General features: G+C 37.5%; 1 protein-coding gene across 1 annotated transcript in view; it reads left to right on the top strand.

Annotated features, from left to right (window-relative positions):
• LOC306887072 (disintegrin and metalloproteinase domain-containing protein 10-like) overlaps positions 1-13653 on the top strand; it is a 58971-nt gene that overhangs the window by 25806 nt on the left and 19512 nt on the right. Inside the window, exon 3 of the mRNA XM_079444554.1 lies at positions 12064-12182. Coding sequence (XP_079300680.1) covers positions 12064-12182 — 119 coding nt within the window. The remainder of the gene's footprint in view (positions 1-12063; positions 12183-13653) is intronic.

The following is a 13653-nucleotide window of genomic DNA, read 5'->3' as shown; positions in this document are numbered from 1 at the left end:
ACTTAAAATATTATATAAAGGATTATAGCCAATGTAAAATTTTAATAAGCAGAAAGAAAGGAAGAAGGAAAGAAAGAGACTCTAAACAGTGGAAGTATTGCTCTAGAAATGCTGTAGAACAGCTGGGAAAACTTATAAGATTGTCCATTTCTGCTGGAACTAATTAAATGTATGATTATTGTTGTACTCGTGGTTTAATGATTAGTAAGTTAGGGTGCTAAAAGAGATCCAAAATTATTTTATTTTTTTAAACAATCATTACAAATTAACTAGTGACTATTTGGACAATTAGTGCCATGCCAAATCAGTGGCATGCATAGTTTTGTAATATTATTGGAAATGTTTGTTTCTGAAATGAGAACAAAACCAATTTTATTGTGGAACTGAATGTACAATTCCATTCAAACACAGCTGGAACTTTCCACTCCACCATTAAAAAGGCACAGATTTATTATTACAGCATACAACATTACTCTGACTCCTTACCAGTGCTCCTGAACTTTGCGCATTTTTGATTGTAATGTTTTTGTGTACCCAGGTCTCATCCACTACTGCTGTTTCCCAGGGCCTGTTTTGTCAGTACAAATGAGCACAGAAGCATTCAATTGTATTGCATTAGATATTGAAAATAACTATTAAAAAATCTATTTGGCATTTTAAAATTACTCCATTTATTTTCCCATACAAATAAAATTGCAGAAGTGGTAATGATGTCAGCCTTTAATAACTATGCTAAGAACATGCAGACCAGGAGACCTGTGGTGTCACATTTTTGTTGTCGTGTGTGTGTGTGTGTGTGCGATTAAACATATTTCTTCTGTGTAAAATGGGCAAGGCAGGGTCACATGGTCTTCATGTGATGCATATCTCCCCTCTCACACACTCATGTGAGCTCAGAGAACAGAGAGATTAGGAAAAGTTGAGTATGAACACAGCCTCTCCTTGCGTTCTGAAATTTCTGAAGAATGAGTGTTGGGCATGTGATCCAAATAAGATCTCTGTGAGAGAAGTCTGTATTATTAGTTTTAATAATTCTGTTTCAGCCTCTTCTTCAGTGCTGTAATGCTCAGTTACACGCTATGAAACAATGTTTGTTTTCTTTGGTTTTGGAAGCAAAAGAGATCATCAGTGTGCAACAGTGTTTTTCTGACCATGATTTTTTTTTTTTTTTTTGTGTCATACTGCCAAGTATGGTGACCCATACTCGGAATTCGTGCTCTGCATTTAACCCATCCAACGTGCACACACACAGCAGTGAACACACACACACACCGTGAACACACACCCGGAGCAGTGGGCAGACATTTATGCTGCGGCGCCCGGGGAGCAGTTGGGGGTTCGGTGCCTTGCTCAAGGGCACCTCAGTCGTGGTATTGAGGGTGGAAAGAGCGCTGGACATTCACTCCCCCCACCTACAATCCCTGCTGGCCCGAGACTCGAACCCGCAACCTTTGGATTACGACTCTCCGACTCTCTAACCATTAGGCCATGACTTCCCCCTTGATCTTCAGCTTTTGGAAGTTTTGTGGGGGTTTTTATTAGAAGCCCTGCAGAGCTCTTCAGATGTCCTGCCACACAAAAACTCAGACATTTTTTGAGGGGTTTCATCTGCTGTCCATATTTTCTTAGTATTGATCACAGCAAAGGGACTTGAAGCACACAGGTGGCTGAAATATCAAAGGAAGTACTGAGAGATCACAGCAGGTTACATAAGGATGTGGTCTCCTGACCGCAGACTGTGAGAAGAAATAAATATTTAATTTCTTGTTTTTAAACAGTGCATGTTGTTCTTTGTTGGTACAAGGAAATGGAATTGAGATCAATAGGTTTTTCTTGTAACTGTGTATTTTGTCTACATTCTCTGTGATGGAGGCTGTAGTTTATTAAAATTGACATTTTCAAAGTATTTCTTAAAGCAAATGAGTTTGTGTGCTAGTGTTTTTCCTACTGAAAATAAGATGTGGAGGCAGAGGGTTTTTTTTTCTTTTTTCTTCTTCTTCAGGGAGCTTTCTTTTTAAAGGGAGATAAATGTGTATATAGGTTTTTTTGCCAGTTTTGTCCACAAGTGCAATCACTTAGAAAAGTATAAAAATTTAAAGTTCATGTCTGTAGTAAAAATGCAGCAAAATGAGTCGTGGTGACTTCTGCCGATGCTGTGAGGAATCATTCTCAAAGTCTTAGGGTTTTGATGCCAGAATTTAGATTTTATTATCAGAGACAACAAAACCGAGAAAACTATGCAGAGCAATCTCCCAAATCTGGGTTTGCACCCTCTTATATACAGTTTATTTCCCTAATTTGTGTTCAATACATATTCCTATATTGGATGTGCGTCTAGTCTGCTTTCAGGAAGCAGACAGGAGGCCTCCATTTATGTTAAGTGTCTACATTGTCTAATGTCACAACAGGATGTGCAGTTTCAGCACAGAATGTATGCCTGCACATCCTCTTCTCAAGCTGGCCTCTACACACAGGCAGATACATGTTACATTGACTATACTTGATTAATTTATATATTGATTAATAAAACTCTTCTACAGTCACAATAGCAATTCTGAAGCTTTCCTTAGCAAGCCCCACAAAAGATTCTCTCTGTCTCGCTCGCTCACTCACAAACGCACTTTATCATGTCAGTGATCTGTACAGTCCAAATATGTCCTTTTGTGTAGCAGTATGTGCTGTACAGAAGATGTTGACTCCTCACCAGATGGGTTCTTTATGAGGCTTGATACTGAAAAGTTGTTCAGTAAAGCTTTCCCATCCATCCATCAAATGGTTAACAGCTCCTGCACCTGAATCTCTGCTGCTGTGCTCTAATGTTGTTCATATTCATCTGCACTCACTCACTCTCACTGTCTCCTCTCTCTGTAGAGTAACTCTTGCTCCAGTTCCTCATACTTGTCCCTGATGTTTTTGTCCTGTTCAGACTGAGGTGCTCCTCTAGGACAGTCTGCAGGAAATATACTAATCACACTGGCTTCGGCCTGCATCTGATAATGGAAGGACAGCACAGCACCTTTGTGTGGTACATTATAACAGTTTATTGTATCGTTATTGAGATTATGTATGCTCCTGCAGGGAGGTAATTAGAGAACAATGTCCAATAAGATGGTTGATTGGATTAAAATGTTGCTGTTTGCGAGCATAACGCAAGCACATAATGTTTTAATAAGGACTTTAATTAAGACTTGATGCTGTTTTTCCAAGTGCACTAGAAGATGAAGCAATTAAACTAGGGCCGGGACTCGATTAAAAAAATTTATCTAATTAATTAGAGGCTTTGTAATTAATTAATCGAAATTAATCGCATTTTAATCGCATATAAATATTTGACCTGAGAACAGTGAGAAGTAAGTTTTTTTTATATGGATTTTTAAATTTCCCATCCACAGGGCCAACCAAAGCGGTCTCATCAGCTTCTTTGTCCATGTTCACTGTGGTTTGTTTTTGGCTGTTTCTCAATATGCGTTCTTCAGCGATCTTGCGTCCTTGTGTTCTCGTTCTACGTCATCATTAACCGTCAAAGTTCAGTTCCGATTCTCAAGAACGCAAGTACAGAGGATGCATGAAAGTGCCCGGATATGTTCTTGAAACTGAGGATGCATCGAGTGCAGACTTGAGAGAATCAGCCTTTAGAAATCCCAGAAAACGCTGTGGGTGGCCGGTGTACGGAAGCCTGTAAGCTTTAAAGTCGCTCTCACAAATACTTAACGGCTCTTCAAGTTGAAAGTAAATATTAATCGTTTTGTTTTGGTTAATTTTAATAAAGTTATAAGACCCGGAGAAAGTCTGCATTTTTATTGGCATATTAAAATGAATCTTAACAGTAAAACATATAACGCTCTAAAATAAAACAATACAATTATATGAAAGTAATATCTATAATAGTATGAAATGTTTTAATAAGTTATGACATTTTGTAATATTTATTGTTCATTGGCCGTTTCTTATACTGAGACTATGCGGTCAGTTAAGCAGGAATGCAGTACATCTCAGTTCTCATAAGTGTGCGTTCTGTGTTCTCGCGTCCTTCCGAGTTCGTTCTTCCAAGGAAGCTTGGCAAGACCGGTCTCCACGAGAACGCAAGTCCGTTCTTTCCGTTCTTGGAATTCTGAACGCTAGTTGGTGCTCCACTATAATCGGTCCGCCGAAACTCATCCAGTGAGAAACGTTCCGCGGTGCAAAAATAAGTGCGATTAAAATGCGTTAAAAAAATTTAACGCGTTAATTTTGTGTAATTAATTCATCTAAATTAACGCGTTAAAGTCCCGGCCCTAAATTAAACATTAAAGAACTAAAAGCATATTTTACAAGGTCAAAACATGAATCTTCATTTAGTAAAAAGATTATGTATTTAGATTTACACTACTTCATAGTTTAGAAAAGATTTTGTTTTTGAGTTTATTATGCTTACGAAGGCTGCATTTATTTAATAAAAAACTGTAAAAATAAAAAAAGTCATTAATTTTTAACTTTTTTTTTTTGATGTTTTAGAATGTAATTTATAGGGCTGCCCCCGACTAAAGATATTCCTAGTCGACTAACACTCCTGCATTTTAGCAATTAGTCGAATAATCGTTCATTTATGATATTAATATAATAACTTGCGTATATACAAGGAAAGGTACAGTCCAAGTTGAAGTTTAACACTTCCATATGATGGAAAATGCTAAAGCATGATATTAGCGCGTTCAAAATGAAAATTAAGCGCTTAAAACAGAATAGTAAAGCGTTTAAAGTATACAGCGCTTACGGACACAAAAATCAGTGGCCGGAATGTTATAGGCTAATTATAACATAAAAACAGCAATCAGACTGCCTGTGCATTAAAAATACATATTATCAAAAATACAAACTGTAACAGTTACATGTCAAACAAACAAACAAAAAAACTGTTTTGAATAAAATAAACTAAAATTCGTTCTTTAAAATAAATCAAATAAACTTATTAGTAACTTAGGCCTAGTACAAAACAAGGCAAAAAAACAAACAAATAAATACTGTAGCAAAAACGCTGTTTGGTATAAAAATACAGTGGAAAATTTATAATTTTTATATTGTTCAAAAGGAAAATGAACAAAAACGAACAATTTAATAAATGCACATGGCACATCGCACAACGCCAAAACTTAGAATAAAAAAGAAGGTAAACAAATTAACAGCCTAAGTATTTGATTAAATTGTTTAGAACAACTATATTTAAGACAAAATGTGGAACAAATAATTTAAAGAACACTAATACAAATCAAAAATATCAGAGCAAAGCCGCAAACTGTCATTAAGACGACGGATGAGTCTTGACCTGAAACAACAAATTGCAAACATCAGACTAATTTTTCTAACAGAATAAAAAACAACTTCTGCATTATATAAAAACGAATAAATAAAAATATGTATTTATTTATTTGTATAGCCTACCCGTTATAAAAATAGCGTTTTTTTTTTTTTTTTTTTTTTATAGCCTAATGGATAGCAAACAGAAACACTACAAAAAGGAAATTAAGCCTTTGATGATCCCACACTTTGGACTTTTTTCCTGACATAATTATTAGCATCAGCCAGACACCTCTCCCACAAGTGCGCTTTGGTATACCGCGAGGCACGAGATCGCGTTGATCTCTCGTTGCTTTGATGTCATACACCAACTGCGCAGCCCCTGAATGCGTAATTTCACGTGATTTTTTTTTTGCGACTAACGAAAATGTATTCGACCAAGCCCTCTTCATATCGACTAACGTTTAGTCGACTATTTGGGGGCAGCCCTAGTAATTTATACCTGTGATAGCAAAGCTATATTTTCAGCAGTCATTACCATTATTTTATAAGAGTTAGTCAAAAATTGTGAAGGTATTCTTTATATCTCTTTCCTTGCTAACTCAAATGTTTGAACCAGGTTTGTTTTTACCTAAATATCTTCAGGGGTTTTTGCCTTTGTCTCACTGGGGATTGTTAGGCAATTTTCTTTGTGAGGCTAATTCAGAATACTTGATATTTTATACAACATATCTTTTAATTGTGTTGAATTGTGTCTAATTAAATAATCACATTTCAGTTGAAGGAATCAGATTTCTCACCAGTGCTTTGCTCTTGCCTGCAGTGGTGCAGTCTGCAATTAATTCTGCTATATTGATTCTTTGTGGCACGCAGCATTGAACACAGACTGACTGCCAAGGAAAGTTGATTCAGGCCCGCTATGCATTGCAGGATCAATGGCTTCTCTGGTGTCTGACGATTCATTCCCCATTTTCATGTTTTTTGTGTACTCACAGAGCAAGTGTCCGTATGTAAAGCCCTCCAGCAGCCAGATGGGCCAATCCGTGTCTCAGTAATGAGTCCTTAGAATGGAGTGTGGTAAAAATAGCTTTATAGAGGAGAGAAGGATAGAAGGAGAGGCAAGCAGTTGAGGCAAAGTCCAGTTCAGAGATGCAAGAGCCTTGATTTCTGCTGTGATTCACAACTTGCCCCAGCTAGAGAAACAATCCAGACTCACTCAAAGACTTCTTATCTCCCTAGCAGTGTGCATTTGGTCATTTTGCCTGCTCAGTTTCATTCACCCCAGTATAGATGGAGTGAGTTGGCTGCACTGCACTGTTTTTTCTACATTTTGTGTCAGGCTTATAGGATGGTAGTAATAGTACTATTAATCATTTTTGTTTCGTTTTTATTATTATTAATAACAATAATACAAATATTAAATTGTCAATTCATTAAAAAAATAAATTTTCTGTTTTGATTTATATTATTGTTATTAAGGAGTGTCATTAAAGGCAGGTAGAACTAGATCAGGCCAGTGAGGCAGGCAGTTGTGTAATGTAGGGATGTTCTTCTCATTAGCGCTTACCTCCTCTGTCCTGACCTAATTCAGCTGCTAATACATCTCTCTCAGTCATCTTTAACAACTTTATTCTTTATTCTTCCCCCTCTCTTTCAGTTGCTTGCTCTTTAAAGGCTCATTCTCAGTGCCTGTCGTTCTCCCTCACACAGACTCAGTCACACTCAGTATTCCCTGCTGTTCACCGCCTCCATCTCCCGTCTGTCATAGAGCACTCTAGTAAAGCGTTCCTTTATCACTCTGTAGTAAACAAAAGGAACGTCATGTAGTCAGTAAATATCCTGTTGCTGTATCACTATAGCCTTATAGACTCACATAGTTGTCGTCTATGCTTTTGGCATCATAATTTTTTCTTTCTTAAATAAACGTCATTACTCCGCATCAGAAATCCAGTTATACTCCGATTGGGCTGAGCTGGTGGATGTCATTCATTTCAGATGCATTACTGTAAACGTCATTGAAAGTGTTGAGTGCTGGGTAATTACATTGCACATGCCGCTTGGACTAAATTGGGTCTGATTGGGATATTCCTGGAACTGCCTTTAGCAGTGAAAATGACGTCATCGAGGGACAAAAGATCACAGTGGGAACCTAGATGCCTCCCTTTAACTTTTAGGATGTTCAAACAAAGGAGTTTGCTGGGCGCTTGACAACTGCAAGGGAAATGCAGTGATTCACTGTAGAGCTAATGAAGGCTTGCTGGTGCTCAGCTGATGAGGGGGCCGTCTCTTCTGGCTCTGAGGTTGAGTGCTGCTATCAGAGTCTAATGATCTGTTGGTGGTGAGACCCATTAAAATCATGATCAGCCGTCTGCTTGCATATTAGGGCGGCAGAATGAAATGTATTTTTGCCTATAATAACTGCATCTTTAACACACTTCTGTTTCTCTTATCACAAATATTTTTGAAGAGTAAGCATCCTGTTCTCTTTGTGTATGCATTTGTGATTTCATGTGTGCTTTGCATTTGCTGAGTTCAGGTTTTTGTGATTGCTTGTACTTAATGGCTTACAAACACACTGCTTTCCCAGATGTTGCCTTCCTGTCGTCACATGAGGGTAAATATAGTCCTCTGCTGTAATGATAAGTGGAAATGCTGCTAATTTGTATGAGAAGCAAACAGCGACTCTTGAGGTGCTCTCTAATCTAGCACTGGTAGGATTGACCAACAAAGTCAGTATCTCAGAGGATGGGAACCTTAAAGGAAATTAATTATTCTGATTCCGGTTCTGATTCCTCTTAACGATTCCTGTGGCTTAATGGTTCCATTAACAATCCTTTTAGTGCTTTTAAAATAGAGAAAATTCTGTTCATGAGTAAATGATTATTAATAATCAACTTAAAACTAGAAAAACAGAAGAACCATGTAAATGCAATCTAATAATGTAACTCTTTTAGATTATATTTCAGTACAGTATTGCATCTGCATCAGTGGGATGAAATGCACTTGTAAGAACCTAAGTATAATTGGAAAAGAAAATGGAAAGTTTGTGCATCCCAACCTTGTTACTATCAAAGTTTTACTTTTTACGTTGTTTTTGTTTTATTTGCTTTCATTTATTTTCTTATGCTTTGTAGAATGCTTTGTATTTGAGCAGGCATTCTCTTGCATGTTTGTAGAACCAAAACAGGAAACCATTTTAACTTGAGGGTGGGACAATTACCCTAACTGCTGAGAACATTTGGACAATAATGATCATTTTTAGCTCTTTTTTTTTTTTTTTTTTTTTTTTTTTTTTTTTTTTTTTTTTGTAACGCTTTGTCATTCCACCTGCAGAAGCATCAGAGATGGGGATATTGAAAGCACCACTGTTGGGTTTTACTTTCTTTTTAAAGACCTGCCTTGGTTTGACATGATTAGCAAAGACTCTGAATGTTTCTGGGCACTGGGGGAAATGTTGTGCTCTGTGGTCTCCACTATGACTCATGTGGCTAAATGAGGTGTAGACCGCAGCACTAGTGTGTGGGGATTTTGGGCGCTTTGTATGGGGTTTGAGTGTTTGCCCAATGCCCACCATGGAAGTTTGAATAAGATGGTCGGTGTTGCTCATGATCTGAGTCACATACTGAAAAGTACGAAGCGCTTCAGTGCAAATATGAAATCATCCGTGTTTGATTTTGTTGATACCAACATAAATGATTAAGCTCCTCTGTAGTGTAATTCTTTCATTTATGGATCCCTGAATTTATAAACGCCTGACTCGTTTATTGACTCATAAGTGATCTCATTTAAACTTGTTGTGCAAAATGCCATTCTCTGGCTGTGAGTTGTGAAAACTTTGAAACTTCCTGCACTACTTCCTTTTGTCTGAGCGTAACATTTCACAGGATCTTACAAGAAAGAACATGTAATATGCTCGTTCCTCGAATCTCTGCTACTGCCCCCCCCCCCCCATAAATGGTAGGTAGTGTTACCTGTCAGTGCCTGCCCTGAGGTATGCATGTCTTTTGGGTGTTAAAGCATTGGTTACTGTATGAATTGGTATGTACATACATGTTCTTCGGTCCTCCTAATGTTATTCTGCACTAGAGAATCTGTACTGTATGCTGTTATGTTTACTGCCAAGTGGGAGTCTGCCACAATATTAACAAGTTTAAATCAAATTAGAATCAGCGTATTCCCCAATAATCTCTTATCTATAAGAATAGTTGCCATTTAAACAAGAATTAATCACTTTCATGTCCAAAATTGTTGTATACTTTTATGATATTGCTTTTTCATTCAATGTTATTTTTCTTGAAAGGAGAAAGCAGTACAATTTTAAAAAATCCTGTTTGTGTCCCACAGAAGAAATGGTTAAACTGGTTTTCAACAACATGAGGGTCAGTAATTGATGACAATGTTCTTTTATATGTGAACTGTCTCTCTGAAATAGACTAAGCAATTACTTGATGATACTACTCATGCTAAACAAGTTTGTTTGATGATAAACTTTCCTTCAGGTTTGAGTTGGTAATAAAAAAGGGTTGAGGTGAGAATATAGTATTTATAGCTATACATAAAAACAGTTGAAGTCTAAGGGATGTTCTCATTTAGATCTCATTTAATTCATTTCTCGTTTAGCTGTGTTGTATGTAAGTTTACTTGGCTATACTTTGATTAGGGGTTGTCTGTAATAATTAGAATTCCCTGTGCATAAAAACTGTAGATGTCTATGTGTCCTCATTTAGGTGTGTGTGTGTGAAGAGTAGTTTTAATTAGAGTTCTGAGAATGGCCTGACCTTCTCCACCTGCCTATTCTCCCCTCAGGACTCTCTGTCCTTTTAGTTTCCTCTCTCGTCTTTTCATCCAACACTTTTTCTCATGACCCTCTCTATCTCTCACTGTTGTTCTCAGTTTCCTCATGACAGTACTAGCGTATGTTAAGCCCGGTACACAAAGCTGACGCCGACAAACTAGTAGCGACGAAAGCAGACTGCGGGGTCGGCTCACGTCGGCAGTGTCTGGGTCCAAAGTTGCCCTGACACACCAAGCCGACGCTCGACACCCGACAGCCAAGTAGCATGTCCGTTCTGCGCCTTTCCCACGCACTGGTTCGCCAGCTGAACAGCCAATCAGAATGATCAGATGGCCCGACTGACCGACAAGCTCCGACGCTGATTCAACATGTCGAATCGGCCGAAAAAAAGCAGACGAGGACCAACTTCAGCCAACGGCGCGGAACACACTGAGAACTTAGTCGGCCGATGAACAAAAACTGCCTGATGGCCGACCGTCGGCTTGGTGTGTACCAGGCTTTAGCAGTGAGTCTCACCTTCACAAAGGTCAAACCAATCCTGGGTGGAGCAGTGAGCTGCTTTGCTCATCACTAGTGTTTACTACAGGGACGTAGGTCTGCCCCTTTGGCTTCGAATCTTCCTGTTCCTGTACTGAGCCTCTTATGAAAATCAGATTTGTGTTTTATCAGGTCAATACTGTTGTTTTTCACATTACGTTAATGTCTTTTCTCTAGCTAACATGATTAAAACCTCCCCTGATGAGGCACATCTTGTCCACCGCTATTGTCTGGCTTCTTTAGTCCTCTCATGTATTAGAGACAAGAGCTTCGCATACACACAAATGCACAGGCTCATCTGCACGAGCATGGGTGATGCCTGATCCCATTTATCCTGAGGGAATCCATGATTGCAGGGTGGTCAAGGCCATTTCAGCAGAGCAAGACATTTATTTCTCTCTCTCTCTGCTGTCAAAAACAAATGACTGATGTAATCTGCACACACCATACTCTGCAGAAAGCTCTGTGGGTATTAATAGACTTGTAATGCTGTATACATTGCCCCACCCCTTGAATGTTTGCTTATTTATTAAAAAATATTGGGCAACCGATGTATCGCCATGGTGGTTTTTTTTGTTTGTTTGTTTTTTCTTAAACTATTGCCATCGGCCTATACATTTTATTTAATTTTTTTATATCAAAAGCAGAAAACGGCAATAAGAATGTCAGAACCTAAGAGAAAGCAGACTCTTGATGGTGGAATCTTAAGGCACACCAAGGATGATAACTGTAAAGATATTTATAAAGCTATAAGAATCGTTGTAATTCTTTTGAGAGAAGCAAAATCCCCACATCGTAACTATAACAAGGAATAATGATGTTGGAACCAGAACGATTTTTATTCCTTTTAAAGAGCTTGAGCATTTAAAGCAGCAGACGACAAAACTGCAGTGCAGGCTTAGAATAAATTCAACTTCATTGTGCTCTGGTGTGGATGCTAATACAGTTATCTTTATCTTTATGGTGGTTATCATTCTTGGTGTGAACATTCTTTTACTGATCATGTCTTCAACTAGACATCCAGCACGCTCAATTATAAATTTCGACATGTCAGAGCATCACCATGTAGAAGTGTGTCAAGTTAATAACCCAGATGAATAATTTTGAATCACTATGAGTCACTCAACAGCATCTAGTGTGCTAGAAAATACTAATGACCTAATGTACCAATGGGAAATGGAAAAATCTGAAGGGAATATATGATTTGATTTATAAATGCTTGTAAATGAGTCAAAAAAAATCATTTTGGCAGTGAGAAATGCTGTTTGGCAGAATTCCCTTATTCCTCCTTTGTCTCAGTTTCAGTAATGCTCTGCATCATGAGTCTTATTCTGACTTGGCTCAGACTAGTAGTATTTTGGTGTGTGTTGTATCCACCTCTGTTGGGACACATTGGTATGCTCACGGGCAACTTCAGTCCATTAATCTGGTTCTCTTTCTCTCTCTTTTTCTATCAGGCATTTTAACCTTCGGATGAAGAGGGACACCTCTCTCTTCGCTCCCGATCTGAAGGTGGAAGTTTCTGGAGTAGAGATTCCCTATGACACCTCTCACATTTACACTGGAGAAATTTACGGTGAGCATGGCACCTTTCCAGCACTCACACATGCACATACTTGTACATAAAGGCATGCCTCCACCTCAACACACTTCCTTAGTTGCCACGGAAACGTTGACTCCATCTATTGTATTTGTGCACAGCTTTTGTAGATGCAAAGTGATTTTTTATTTTTTTTTGTACAGCTCATGTAATGTAGAGAGTTAAGAAAGAGAGGATGTAGTGAGGGAAAACTGCTTTTCTGGTGGGGTTGTCCTTTAATTTGATCCACAGAAAATGCCTCAAATTTTGGGGGCAAAAATACCCCATCAATTTTTTTTTTTTTTTTTTGTGAAAAAAATAAAACTTCCTGCACTACTTCCTCACTAACCCAGTGACCTGTTGCTGTCAGATAGAAAAAGAAAAAAAAAACTATAAATATAAATTCTACAACTATAAATTCTGACTAAAATCAGTGTCTATGAAGAATACACTCAAAATCCCTACATAATCAAACACTAACATACACAACATATACAACCATATAGAAGTCCTTTGTAACATTACAAATGATTTTATTGTGACTCAAATTAATGCATAAAGGATAGAAGTATTAATTTCTTAAGTGAAGGAAAAAGATTAATTAAATGATTTAAAATATGTCCTTGTTGTATTGTTGTATTATAATGTTATTGCCATATTATGTTTGAACATTTATTTGATTAAATTGGTGTTAATGACATTCAGAGCCTTCTGATAGAAATGCTCAAAAAGTAAAAAAAAATAAAAAAGACATTACTGACTGTTTTTCCATCCAAAGTTGCGAATTTAACTTGTGTGCAAAATTGGAATATCACACAAAACATTTGCGAATAAGCTCCATTTCTATCCAGTGAGTCAGAGAACAAAATCATTACTTCCTGATAAACTGACACTAAATATCACTAAGAAATGTAGGAGAACCCACTGAATACAATAATTTTCATATATAATTACTTAATGCAGATGGAACATGATAAATGCATTCATTGTTTTCTTCGGAGGATGCCTGCTGTTTGGGAACTCAGTCATGTAAGATTACAATTATACAGAAATACTTTGAGGACAGACTTTGCTCAATCATTTAAAAATGATCATAACGTTTCAGATGCGGTGCAACGAGATCCATTTAAAATAAATCAAAGAATCTCTTGTCACTGATCATTTTAATCCAGTCACTGCACAGATTTTGAAGTTTTGTTTATTTCAGTGTTTTCAGATCTCATCTGCATAAGTGAGTGAAATCCCTTGTTCAGTTACTCTTCATTTTCGCTTGATCATTTCTGAAGTTTCATGACCTCACTTTAATGAAGGCCTTCAGAACAACTGTATCATTACCTGATTCTCATTATGTACCTTGTAGTGCGATGAGGCCCTGAACCTGATTGATGATGGGTACAGCTTGTGATAAACACACATTAGTGAGATATGAGCAATTACCCATGTACTTTAAATGATGGACAGACTGCCT

Source organism: Barbus barbus (genome assembly GCF_936440315.1).
Source record: "Barbus barbus genome assembly, chromosome: 2".
Classification (NCBI taxonomy): Eukaryota; Metazoa; Chordata; class Actinopteri; order Cypriniformes; family Cyprinidae; genus Barbus; species Barbus barbus.
Note: the sequence above shows the minus strand (reverse complement) of the source record. Positions and strands in the feature narration are given on the sequence as shown.